The 13,965-nt window shown below is 43.5% G+C and overlaps 1 protein-coding gene across 2 annotated transcripts in view; it reads right to left on the reverse strand.

Moving 5' to 3' along the window:
* The window catches only part of LOC114795750 (signal-induced proliferation-associated 1-like protein 2), an 83,082-nt gene that overhangs the window by 26,787 nt on the left and 42,330 nt on the right, over window positions 1-13,965 (reverse strand). For both annotated transcript variants that reach the window (XM_028989352.1, XM_028989354.1), the window contains exons 5-9: window positions 13,501-13,675; window positions 12,903-13,006; window positions 11,953-12,110; window positions 10,370-10,946; window positions 790-1,064 (exon numbers count right to left, since the gene is read on the reverse strand). In XM_028989352.1, coding sequence (XP_028845185.1) covers window positions 790-1,064; window positions 10,370-10,946; window positions 11,953-12,110; window positions 12,903-13,006; window positions 13,501-13,675 — 1,289 coding nt within the window. The remainder of the gene's footprint in view (window positions 1-789; window positions 1,065-10,369; window positions 10,947-11,952; window positions 12,111-12,902; window positions 13,007-13,500; window positions 13,676-13,965) is intronic.

A 13,965-nucleotide genomic window follows, 5' to 3' on the forward strand; every position in this document is an offset into this window, starting at 1 on the left:
ATTTGCCAACATCTGACTTCTGAGTTATGGCAAGTCATCAACAAACACGTTACTAAAACAAGTAGAGATGATCCTTTTGGTTTGACTATATGTTCTTTTCTCAAAATAAAACATATACTACTGTTCAAAAGATTAGGGTCATTAAGAAGTATCTTGGTTTTCATGGGAAACAATCATGGTTCATTAAAAAGATGTTGTTGAAGACGGTGAAGACGTTGGTAAGGCTGTAAACGACTCTGGTAGCTGGAAATAGCTACATCTAGGTATCTTTCTGCAGTCATGGCGTGATGCCCAGGTGCCTCTGGGCTCACCCAAGTGAGACCCATTCACATGAGGTTCTGCTTCAAAAGTGCACCAGCAAGACACACATGCTGTCCTGCATTGTTTCCCATGTGCTGCGTGTATTTTGAGTTGGAAGCTGCCTGTTTTCGGCCATCACCAAAACCTTTCTTTTCTTTAATCATTTCATTAACTCACCTTTTTCACCCAATGTCGAGCATTTGTGCCTCCATCATCTCCACCCACAATGGCACATTACACAGAGGGCACAATCTTAGAGTATGATGGTCTAAAAAGCTAAAACTAATGAAATAGCTGAAATTCCCCTATTATTTTATGGAGGCTAATTTATTTAAAATGTTTCAAGGACGCAATTGAGCAAAGGCCAGAAATCACACAAACTTAAAATTAAGCAAGAACATAAACATCCTTCCAGGTATAGAACATTTATTCTGATAAATGCTGTAAATGCAAATATAGAACCAATGTAAAGGGGACTGCGGTGTTTACCTGCGCGGTGTGCCGTCCTCATGAGGCTGGATGATGACCACTTTGACGGTGACCGATGTGCGCAGCAGGTCAATCATCTGCTCGTGAGTGAGTGTTGCCACGGCAACCTTGCAGATCTCCACCAGACGGCTGCCCTGCCTCAGGCCAGCCTTCCAGGCAAAGCCAAACGGCTCCACGTCAGCCACGATGCCCTCGAAGTTCACGTGAAATCCCAGCTGGCCCAGGCTGTTGCGGCGCAGCGTCATCTCGCTGGTCTCACAGCCGCGTGTAACCATCTGAGGGACAGACAGGAACGTTGTTAAAGTTGCACACAATGGGTCAGGCTGCCCAGACACTAACAAAAAAAATATCGAAAGAGTACATGAAAGATTCTGAGTGAAATGAAAGATTCTGCACGTGATGCATTGGCTGCGTAACTTTTAAAGAATTTAATATAAGATCTTGATCCTGAAATACAGAGCCCTGCACGAACAAGCCCAAGATTACATTGCTGTTCTTGAAACATTATTCGGCATGTCAGACGCAGGTCTGGGCAGCAGGGTCCCTCAGTCATTCCACGTACACGTCTAAAGGCACGTGGTGACTATGTCTTCCAATAACACCGAGTCCACCTACACATTAAAAAGCAGCAAAAAACATTCCTGTTTAACCAGTGTCTTATAACTTACTGTCTGTCAAAGGCCCTACTAAATAAATAAACTTCCTTTACTTACTTAGTGAAATCAAGAGAAAGAACTACAGTTGTACTCCATTAACAAATTACATGACTGTAAATATAGATGAGTGAGGTCTTTACATCAGCAAAAAACAACAGATCCCAAAAGGAGAACAACGCATGAAGTGTGATCTGAGAATCCATCTGCTCATCCAGCATAATTATTCTCAAATCAGTGCTCAGTCTTTCACTGCCTCCACCAGTCATAACCTTCTCAGATGGTAACTTTGAATCCTTCTTCACCAGTTTCCCTTGGTTGCTACACCTTTTGCCACTTTTTGGCTTTCTTGGTCAATAGCGCGTCCCTCCATTTATTCACGCCGCTAACTGAGAGTGAAGTATTCAAGCCATTTTTAATACTCATTCAATCAATGCATCTCTCCCACTGTAGAGCAGAAAATCACAAAATACTTCACTAGCTTCTCCAACGCTTTCAACCAGAATCAAACAATTAAAAGCAATACGATACTCTTCACGAGTTGAAAACTATTGACTTGTCTTGTTCTCTCCATGCCGGCTAGAGCTCTCATGCTGCATTTTATACAAGTACCTGTGTTCTCCTCCAGTTTCCCCATATTGTGTGCTTCATCTGTGCACATCTTCATTTGTCTTTTAGACACATGGATGAAGAGTCATTACCTACAGCTGAAACTCTCCAAAAGCAGGTTTCTCTAGTCACAGGTCTCCAAGCATCAACAGTCAAACCTGTACAAATCGTCCAGAATGCAGCGCCAGGACAAGATTTCAATCAACCAAAAAGGGCATAGGTCACCTCCACTGGCTATCGATTGCCATTGGCCAAAGTAGTAGTAGCTCTATCACCCCCTGCACCTCCTCTCCTAAACCACTTTTTCCTTCAACTACATGAGAGAAAGCTACAGGCCCTAGGTCTTGGAATCAATGAGAAAGCCATCTGTAGACACACACACACACACACACACACACACACACACACACACACACACACACACACACACACAGCACAGACTTACTAGTTCAAGCTAATTTGTTTCACAGCAAAATAATTATCTCTGTCAGGAAATATTTTGAAAGAAAATAAAGCAGTCGTCTAAATTTCTTGGACAGATATCAGCATCAGTCAAGTTTTCACATTCCTTAAATAAGAGGCCAAAAATTCGGCTGCAGTCAGAGTAGAAAACCTTTTTATGAGCAGCTGAAGAAGCGTAAAACAGTAGAGTATGTAAGTACTGTTTGGGTACTGATCTTTCATCTCAATGGCACAACATTCAGTCTACAGGGAGTGCAGAATTATTAGGCAAATGAGTATTTTGTCCACATCATCCTCTTCATGCATGTTGTCTTACTCCAAGCTGTATAGGCTCGAAAGCCTACTACCAATTAAGCATATTAGGTGATGTGCACCTCTGTAATGAGAAGGGGTGTGGTCTAATGACATCAACACCCTATATCAGGTGTGCATAATTATTAGGCAACTTCCTTTCCTTTGGCAAAATGGGTCAAATGAAGGACTTGACAGGCTCAGAAAAGTCAAAAATAGTGAGATATCTTGCAGAGGGATGCAACACTCTTAAAATTGCAAAGCTTCTGAAACGTGATCATCGAACAATCAAGCGTTTCATTCAAAATAGTCAACAGGGTCGCAAGAAGCGTGTGGAAAAACCAAGGTGCAAAATAACTGCCCATGAACTGAGAAAAGTCAAGCGTGCAGCTGCCAAGATGCCACTTGCCACCAGTGCAGCTGCCAAGATGCCACTCGCCATATTTCAGAGCTGCAACATCACTGGAGTGCCCAAAAGCACAAGGTGTGCAATACTCAGAGAAATGGCCAATGTAAGAAAGGCTGAAAGACGACCACCACTGAACAAGACACACAAGCTGAAACGTCTAGACTGGGCCAAGAAATATCTCAAGACTGATTTTTCTAAGTATTTATGGACAGATGAAATGAGAGTGAGTCTTGATGGGCCAGATGGATGGGCCCGTGGCTGGATTGGTAAAGGGCAGAGAGCTCCAGTCCGACTCAGACACCAGCAAGGTGGAGGTGGAATACTGATTTGGGCTGGTATCATCAAAGGTGAGCTTGTGGGACCTTTTCGGGTTGAGGATGGAGTCAAGCTCAACTCCCAGTCCTACTGCCAGTTTCTGGAAGACACCTTCTTCAAGCAGTGGTACAGGAAGAAGTCTGCATCCTTCAAGAAAAACATGATTTTCATGCAGGACAATGCTCCATCACACGCGTCCAAGTACTCCACAGCGTGGCTGGCAAGAAAGGGTATAAAAGAAGAAAAACTAATGACATGGCCTCCTTGTTCACCTGATCTGAACCCCATTGAGAACCTGTGGTCCATCATCAAATGTGAGATTTACAAGGAGGGAAAACAGTACACCTCTCTGAACAGTGTCTGGGAGGCTGTGGTTGCTGCTGCACGCAATGTTGGTGGTGAACAGATCAAAACACTGACAGAATCCATGGATGGCAGGCTTTAGAGTGGTATATTGGTCGCTGATTTGTTTTTGTTCTGTTTTTGAATGTCAGAAATTTATATTTGTGAATGTGGAGATGTTATATTGGTTTCACCTGTAAAAATAAATAATTGAAATGGGTATATATTTGTTTTTTGTTAAGTTGCCTAATAATTATGCACAGTAATAGTCACCTGCACACACAGATATCCCCCTAAAATAGCTAAAAAATAAAAACAAACTAAAAACTACTTCCAAAAACATTCAGCTTTGATATTAAGAGTTTTTTGGGTTCATTGAGAACATGGTTGTTGTTCAATAATAAAATTATTCCTCAAAAATACAACTTGCCTAATAATTCACTGTGTGCACCGTGTGCTGTGTGCACCGTGCAAATTTCACTGTGTGCACCGTGTGCTGTGCTGCTGTGTATCACATGTGACAATCACTTCACTTTAATTCTGCACTCCCAGTATGTGCACCACAAAATAAAAAAATATGTCAAATAAATACAAAATAATTCAATATTCTTTACTAGCCAGCATAAGAAATTGCATTCATGACAAGGTCAATGCAACGCGCAGTGGTTTCAGGATCTGGCATTCCTTGTTTTGCTGTTTATCGCTTGGACTTGGGTTCCTGCTATTCTTTCCCCCCAACTGCTATAAAAATAGACTTTTTTTATTTCAAATGATTTATTGTCATGGGATTTAACCAGTGCAAACATTGCTCCCAGCGGCTCGGGCCACATTTAGCACAGGAGCCGCCACCAAACCTCTACTCACACCGCCACTGTCCTAAATGACCATAAGTGATAGCTCATAAAAGCATCCAGTCAGATTTAACGACCAAAATGGACCTAATTATGTGACAACCTCAACAAAAAGAAAATACTACATGCAGAGCAGCAAACCAACTCCCCCCAAAAAACACATGAAAGTAGAAAGGAGGGAGAGAGTGCTGGGTCTTTTCCAGGTTTCCACTCAGGCCACCGGAGGTCATGGGAAAGTGAGGGGCGGACAGGTCAGTAATTAAAGCTCTCCGCTGCTGATCCCTTCCTAAGCCTTTTTTTTTTTACAGTAATGATCTGTACCAGGCCAGCAGCAACCTTCATTTGTTGATGAACCCAAACACAACCTTGACCCTGCATTCGATTCACCAGGCTGCTGAAGCGTCAGTTCAATCTGTCCGTTTTAATCAATTAAAACCACTGGGTCTGGAATCGTTAAGCACTCATAATCTCTCTTCTGTTTAGAGTCTGAAGGAAAGCTAATAAACAGCAAAATGGCCTACATCTTAAAAAAAACCAGAGGGATTTTCACAAACAATTTTTTTTTTAATACATAAATCCAGTTCATCACTGAAACTCATGTCCTCACTTTGGTACTCAAGTGCTCAAAGATGATGGAGACGTCTCCTCCGCGCGCCCCAGACACCGCCTGCCTTATTTGAACCATGTGGCAGATGAACACATTTACTCACATTCACACCACGGTGGCTGAACGCGTTAGAATCGTCGCATGTGGTGGGGGAGTCATTATCTCACATGAAGAATTTCACGGCTCTAAACACATTACTCTAAAAGCCTAAAGCCCAGTAGACTACACACTGCACACACACACACACACACACACATATATACACACACACACATACACAAAAGCTAGTGTCTGAGGATACGGTACATACACCTGTATATGGATATAAAATATCAATATTACATGTACAATACAAAATATACTTTACAGAGGAAAATGACAACAAACCATCTCATTAACCTCACTGCTAAATGAACTGTCCTGCATTCAAGCTGATCCAGGATCAGTAGTTTCTCCCACAGACTAATCATTTACACACTTGCAGTCTTTTCGTAAATCTTAAATCTAATCTTCAGTTGCACCAGAATATAAATATAGGGAATCTCTATAGTAAAGGGAAACATGTCCATGACAGTCCAGTTTGTATGAAGGATTTCAAATGATCTTTAATGATTGCCTGGCCTTCAGAAAACGTAAAATCCTGCACGCATTCTGAAATACCAGTTACAATGGCGTTATACAGCTCTATAGCAATAAACACTGGATTAACTGCAACTTTCATAGAAAATGTACAAAATTATTTAAATCACGTGTCCAGGAACTGTACAGGCCTGATGCAGCCATCATGGTTCCTGTCAGAACGTTTTCACAGCGTTTGTTCAAAGAGCATAATGCCAGGAATCATGCTTGATTCTGATTGTCTGGTAGGTATATTTTAAATCCTTGAACAGCGGGCAGTTCTGGTCATGTTATAGGACAGGGGTTTTAATTTTATTAGTGTTAACAAATTAAATGTGTGAGATGGACGCTAAGGTGAAAATCAGTGAGGAGGACAGCCAATGCACATTTTTAAGATGCATGTTATAACTGGTGAAAATGAATAATGATGATGTCAACCTCATATTTTCATATTTTTATACAGTACGGGTAAAATATTTAGTTTTTTTTCCTTATTCAGCTGCTCATCTGCTGGCAGGACAGGCCTAACCACATTTTAGAGTGAGAGGTAAAACAGTACTCCCCCGGGCCCACTCTACTGCCGTCGAAGGGGTTGGATGGTACCCATCACAAGGCTTTTATGACTCAAATACTCCCACACACACTGGCCCGTACTTTGAAATCAGTTCTCCCTGTCTGGAGCGCTTCACATTACTGCCGCGGCCCCCGTTCCTGAAACCTGATGCACTAAAAGCAGTGAGAACACACACAGAGCGCCCTCTCCCATATTCAAATTACAGCAATCAAATTAATTTGTGGTTAATGGATAGCCGTCTGAAAGCAGAACAATTTACAATTATGAAGGCTGATTATACAAAACAACTGATATACAGAAGTTTGACAATATGCAGTCAAACCCACATCATGCTGTACTGAACTGTACTAATGTGAATTTCCTCTCTACATATACAGTAGAGGCCAAAAGTTTGGACACCTTCTCATTCAATATGTTTTCTTTATTTTCATGACCATTTACGTTGGTAGATTCTCACTGAAGGCATCAAAACTATGAATGAACACATGTGGAGTTATGTACATAACAAAAAAAGGTGAAATAACTGAAAACATGTTTTATATTCTAGTTTCTTTGCTCTGATTACTACTTTGCACACTCTTGGCATTCTCTCGATGAGCTTCAAGAGGTCGTCACCTGAAATGCTTTTCCAACAGTCTTGAAGGAGTTCCCAGAGGTGTTTAGCACTTGTTGGCCCCTTTGCCTTCACTCTGTGGTCCAGCTCACCCCAAACCATCTTGACTGGGTTCAGGTCCGGTGACTGGGGAGGCCAGGTCTCCACTTTTTGTTAAGTACATAACTCCACATGTGTTCATTCATAGTTTTGATGCCTTCAGTGAGAATCTACCAACGTAAATGGTCATGAAAATAAAGAAAACATATGAAAGAGAAGGTGCGTCCAAACTTTTGGCCTGTACTGTAGACTGCCAGTCAAAAGTTAGCTTGCAAAAAGTTTACTCTGGACACTAAGATGGAGCCATTTGAAGAATCCAACGCAAGAAAATCTTTCTTGTATCAGGTGATTCATAAACAAGTTTGATGAGTCTGTTTATTAAGAATGGCCTCTTATTACTTTGTTCACTATTGTCGTCATCAAAAGCCACTTGATGAAATTCACATTAACATAAGTGAATGATAAGAAAGTGTTCAGCATGAACAATTAGGACTGTTGGAAACAAGACCTGTTGTCTAAATTAAAGTCCTGGAGAGAAGACATGAGCGTGAAATGCTGCCATCACAGCAAACACACACACACACACACACACACACAAAAAAAAGCACTTTTGAATGAGTGAGTGTGTGAGGCATTAGGATCCTAAAGAGGACATTCAATACTGAGTTCAGCATAGCGCACACACACACAGACACACAAAGTATACAGAAACACATAGACACACAATACACACACTTTCATGTCCACAAACAACATTATGACATCTTTCAGCACCGATGAGGTCAACAGCAGCCTGTTTAGTGAACTGAACAGCCTCTCAACAGCATTACAGAGCACCATGAAGCACCTACCAACAATCAGTACACCACCAAACTCGACAAGTGGGCTCTCGTGAAGACCCCACGGTCAAACCCCTCTCTAAACTGATGGCCGGCACAGTGGGGGTGGTAGGAGCCTAGTGGGTACACACCTGCCTACGAACTAGAAGACCACAAAGCCACAGGTTCAAACCCCACTTACTACCATTGTGTCTTTGAGATAAGGTCTCCAGGGGGACTGTCCCTGTCACTACTTATTGTAAGTCACTCTGGACAAGGGCGTCTGATAAATGCCGTAAATGTAAATTTAGTCTGACCTGGGCAGGAGACGCGGGCATCTGTCCACTGCCCCCTGAATCCTGCTCGAATTTACTGTGACAGCTGTCAGTGCACGTTCACGAGCACACACACACACACACACACACACACACACACACACACACACACACACACACACACACACAAAGTGAAAGCTGCATTGGTGAAAAGTGAACAGTTCTGATACGATGAAGAGATCAGGCGTGTTGACATTGCCAGAGACCACTGATCCAGACAGTAGCCAGCACATGAAAACACAGCGACAATCACACCACTGGTCCTGACACACAGGGGCTGGCATTACAACGCACCACACCAACAGACAAAACTTAGCATCGACAGCTCTGAGCAACACCCTCCACACCGGGGATCCCTTTTGATATATCAGTGCAGGGCTGCATGGAACAGCCATGACAGCTCATTTTTCTCCCTCCTCCAGCTGATTTGGAATATGGGTCACAAAGTGGGCACCATTTCTTCTGGGCAGGAATCATGTCACTCCACACTAACCGTTCCCTTCAGGATTCTGCAGGCTTTTTTGGGGATCGCTGCAATGCAGCGCAAAAATCTGCAATGTTTTTCTTGCTGTGTAATTCTGTGAGAAAGTGCTTCTAGTTTGTAGCTAAAAAAAGTCTGTCTGCTTGTGTACATTCTGTAGTGGGCAGTGGTGGCCTAGCGGTTAAGGAAGCGTCCCCGTAATCTGAAGGTTGCTGGATCGAATCCCGAGCCGCCAAGGTGCCACTGAAGTGTCACTGAGCAAAGCACGGTCCCCACACACTGCTCCCCGGGCGCTTGTCATGGCTGCCCACTGCTCACTCAGGGTGATGGGTTAAATGCAGAGGACAAATTTCACTGTGTGCACCGTGTGCTGTGCTGCTGTTTATCACATGTGACAATCACTTCACTTTCTTTAGTAGTAAAAAATTAGTACTCATGCATTCATGGCTGTGATCATGAAACTGCTAAATCTTGGAGGGACTGATAATCAGCAAACCAATCAGCATGAATGTCTCCACGGGGTCATTAGTATAAATCTGAAATTATGACCAGGGCTTCCACCGGGTCCGCAGCAGGAAGACCGCATAGACGATGTACAGTAATTGTCACCATAACAAGCATATTATATGATTATTTGTAGAGAATAATCAGTCGTTTTCTGCATATTACTACCAGTTATTGTACACTATGAGTAATAATGATTTTTCTAATCTTTGAAGCAGTGACATCCAACTGTTATATGTACAGCATTACATCACTAAATAGACGGAGCAATAAATTAATAGTCTACATCAGATGTCAACATTCATTTCCTACCGTCTATTGAATGCAGATAATAGACCGTGCGATTATTTTGGGGCAGTGGCGGCCTAGCGGTTAAGGAAGCGGCCCTGTAATCAGAAGGTTGCCAGTTCGAATCCCGATCCACCAATGTGCCTCTGAGGTGCCACTGATTAAAGCACCGTCCCCACACACTGCTCCCCGGGCGCCTGTCATGGCTGCCCACTGCTCACTCAGGGTGATGGGTTAAATGCAGAGGACAAATTTCACTGCGTACATCGTGTGCTGTGCTGCTGTGTATCACATGTGACAATCACTTCACTTTACAAGAGCAGAAAATGATTTCATCCTGTAAAATAGGATCTGTTCAGGAACACTGGAGTGGAGCACTCCTCCTCTTTCTACCTCGTTCAGTATTGTGAACAAAAAAAAAAAAAAAAAAAGTCCAAACCTTTAATTACGACCCCTTTTCCTCAAAGGTAGAACGTGTTTCTGAGGATAAACCCAAACTCCCAGCAGATTAACTACAGACAGATGCCTAGCCCAGATACTCCGGCCCGCACTGGCTTACTTCCCCACTCGTCTCCGGAGGACGGGCTAAAAATTGGATGTGTTTTCACTGGAGAAAGTGGTCAACGTTTAATTAGTCTGGAGTCATCAACAGGGGGCGCCTGCAAGCAGCTGCTAAAGACTTTAACTTATACGACCATTAAAGCTTACCCAGAAGCTTCAGCACCGCACTGCACCACACCGCTCTCAAGGACAGCTAAACCTGGGTCGTACCTGCAGCCGCTGGACGGTCTCTCGCACGTCCTCACAGCAGTTCTCCTGCACCGAGAACATGATGCACTCGCCACGTTCATAGAACACCTTCATGCTGGAGGTGCTGGAGGTCCAGCCAATGACATCGCGGCAGGAGCAGTTGAACACTACGTTCTTGGACTCCTCCTCCACCAGCACGATGAACTCGTTGGAGATGGCCAGCAGACACGTCACATCAGCCGACTGGCCAAAGTCCCGGGCCACGACGCTCCACGTGATGGCGCCGGCGCTGTGGACATGGGCGTCCTTGCGGGGCTTGGCTCGCTCCTTCTTCTTGGCCCCCAGGGTGATGAAGCTGAACTTGAGGGCCGAGTCCACAGTAGCCGTGCTGACAAAGTTCTCCGCCAGGTCCTTGAGGTACTCTTGCCGAGTGCGAGTAGCCATGGCCCGGAACTTTTCCGACTTGTGTGCCGCGTTCTCACCATTGATCACCTTGGCCAGCAGGAAGTCCCGGAACACAGCCGACTTGGGAAAAGTCACGCCTTTGGGGATTGGTGGGCCAAATGGAGGCACGTCTTTTGATCGAGAAACAGCAACACTGAGACAAACAGGAAAAATGGAAGAATTCATTAAATAGTACCGCTAGTAAAAAAAAAAAACTTTTTTCCTGATTAACTGAAATATTTTTGTGACAAATATGCAATTAGCCAGATCAAACATCATTATACTATCTTTAAATCCAAAATAACAGTCATTATCCTGCAGAGGTTCAGTGGCGTGTTGGGAAAAAGCACCTGCGTGCTGATTTTCACTTTTCTTATGAGGAACCGATTCACTGATACGGATCTTAATTACAGTCCTCTCACACATAATTATATCACTGGAACAACAGATTAAACATTGTACAGGAGTGACGGGCAATTTTGAGGCCCTAGCAAATTAAAAGGCAACGTTCGCCAGAACTTTCAAAAAGTGAAGCGCCTCAAATTGTTCCTTTGAAAGTGGGCGTGCACAATCAGGAAAAATCGACTTCAAACACATGCATGACTCTTTAATTGCCTGCTGGATCTTACTGTTATGTTCAAGGGTGCATCTAAAAAAAAATTAATTAAAGTTGCTCAAATATGAGTGTCGCAATCGTGAAATTTGGCCTATCATTAACTGGCAAGCAAATAATTGCCATAAATACCACCATTTTAGAAAAAGCCTAAAAACACACTTTGGTAATACTCAAAACTTTGGTAATACTCCACACTACCTATTTATTGGTTATGAATAAAAATTGCACAAAAAAATATTTAATAATAAAAAGTGCAGTATGCAATCATTATACGCTAACAAAACAAAAAAATACGCTGACATAACCAGTTGACTTTGTAATAATTTCGACAGACCTAAGAAAAATGACCGTGAAGATGTAACATTTCCGGATGTTATGTGTAAGACGATGCAGTGACGCTGAAATGAACAGTGGCCTGCCCTGGCTTGTAAAGTGACTCTATACCTCAAAGGATATGAGGAAAAAAGATGAGCGGATCAGTGCACTTCCTTGTTTCTTTCTGCATCTCTGTATGTAACCTCATCACGGCCTCACAGCCATATACCTGTAGCACACGTTCTCGGTGCAGGGGTTGTGAACTTTGACTATGACGAAAACATGCTGGAAATGGGAGCGGATGTTCTTGGGAGTGAAGGGCAAGGCTCCTGGCTCCTGGAAAACGATGGTGACGATGTCGTTGCCGATGTGTCTCTTCCTCAGCAGCTGTTAGTGACAAGAAATGTGGAAAAAATGGAATTAGAGAAATCACTGTAACAATGCAACGCTGCAGATTAATATTAAACTCAGTACAAAAGCGCACAGCATAAGGCAGAGGATGTTCACTGTGTTTGGTCCATTGGGACTCCTTCTCAGACACTGGGACACCCAACTCCGCCCCGACTCTCCAGCTGTGCTAACCTCAGGCTCCAGGAGCAGCCACACATTCACTTGAGCTCCTTTAAGGCCATGCCGTTGCGGCATATCATTGGCTGGCATCACTGACGTCACCTCGCAGATGCCAGCCTGGAACAGCAATCCGCTCAGGAGGCAGACAATTATTAACCCCCTGTCTCCGGCAGATTTCACAGCCAGCCGCATTAACCCTGTCTGGCACAGCTCTGGTGGCTACGAACCCAGAGGACAAACATGATTACGGGATGAAGGGAACGCTGGCGCAGTCGCTCCGCTGCAAGCTTAGCGCTGCAGGATTTAAATTCTAATCCCACACAATCAAATGGGTTTAGTGCAGGGAGAAGAAAGAGGAAAAAAGGCCAATCCTGCCAATCAGAGCTCTGATACGTAGCTGACAGTTGAGCCTCATGACAGTTTCTCACCCCCCCCCTCAAACCCCCCCCCCCCCAACTTTTCTCTACATACTAAAAGCACCATTCTAGGCAAATGGCATGTGCACTTAAACATCTGTTTAGGATCAGATTATTTTACAGAGCAGAGAGTATACACACACACACACACACACACACACACTCATTAAGCCCGCCTCATCAGGGGACTCACCTGCTGTCTGTTGTTGGGGGTGTAGGGCAGCAGGGTGGAGACGTGGAACATCAGCTCATAGTCTTTGTAAGTGGTGTAGAGCGAGTGGGTTCCCGTTGAGTCCGCTGCAGTTGTCAGACATGAGATTTCATCAATACATCTGGGCTGTGAAAATTGCCCACGCACACACTTCAACACACACAATCTCCAAATAAAAATTGTATTTAACACAGTCGCCCCTGAGAGATAATCGATTACAGGTTAAAGGGAGATGTAGGAAAAAAGGCAACAGTAATAAGACTGAATGAACACACACACAATCACTCATTGATGTCAGGGCTCCATGAAAACCTACACCTACACGACCAGCCCTCAGCCCAGACAAGGAGTGTGTGGAAGTATTTCCAACATAGGCCAGGGCGTATGCACAGTAATACATGGGTGCCTTGGCATGAATATGCATGTTTCAATAAAATAAAAATATATAAAATATATACATTTTGTAAAAATGAAATGAAACCGAAGCGGAAACTATGGAAAAGATGGTAAGAAGGTAACTTTTTTTTTTGTAGCAGACAGAATGAGTGAAGTGTTATGATATGAATGCCAGTGTTCATACTCTTGTTGTCCAGCTGTGCTCGGTATTTGGTGAAGCCCTTGAGTCGAACTCGCTGGCCCAGCAGGTCCAGGAACTCGTCCAGCGGTGGGTCGGCGCTCTCGTTGTTGTACATCTCCTCTTCCGTGCTCTGGCCAGCCTTGCAGTACAGGATGCCCACTTTGTGCTGGAAACTTAACTGGAGTCAAACACACAACAAGCACACAATTAATACAAGGCTGATCAAAGAAACATGGCTAGCCAGCTGTCCGGTAACCATGATTTCCTGTAAAGAAGCTCTTTCCATTCAAATTTTAGAACACAACAGAAAGCCACAGAACACGATAGAACTCACCAGATATGCGGTTATTGTTTTTAGAAATGTTAGAAATGAGTAAAGTGAGAAAATTTGTTTAATACATATTTATAATTGTGTAATGTTTGTAATGTGTAACTTATTATTATGTTATTATAATAAATGCCATATTG

This window comes from Denticeps clupeoides, chromosome 8 (assembly GCF_900700375.1).
Source record: "Denticeps clupeoides chromosome 8, fDenClu1.1, whole genome shotgun sequence".
Classification (NCBI taxonomy): domain Eukaryota; kingdom Metazoa; phylum Chordata; class Actinopteri; order Clupeiformes; family Denticipitidae; genus Denticeps; species Denticeps clupeoides.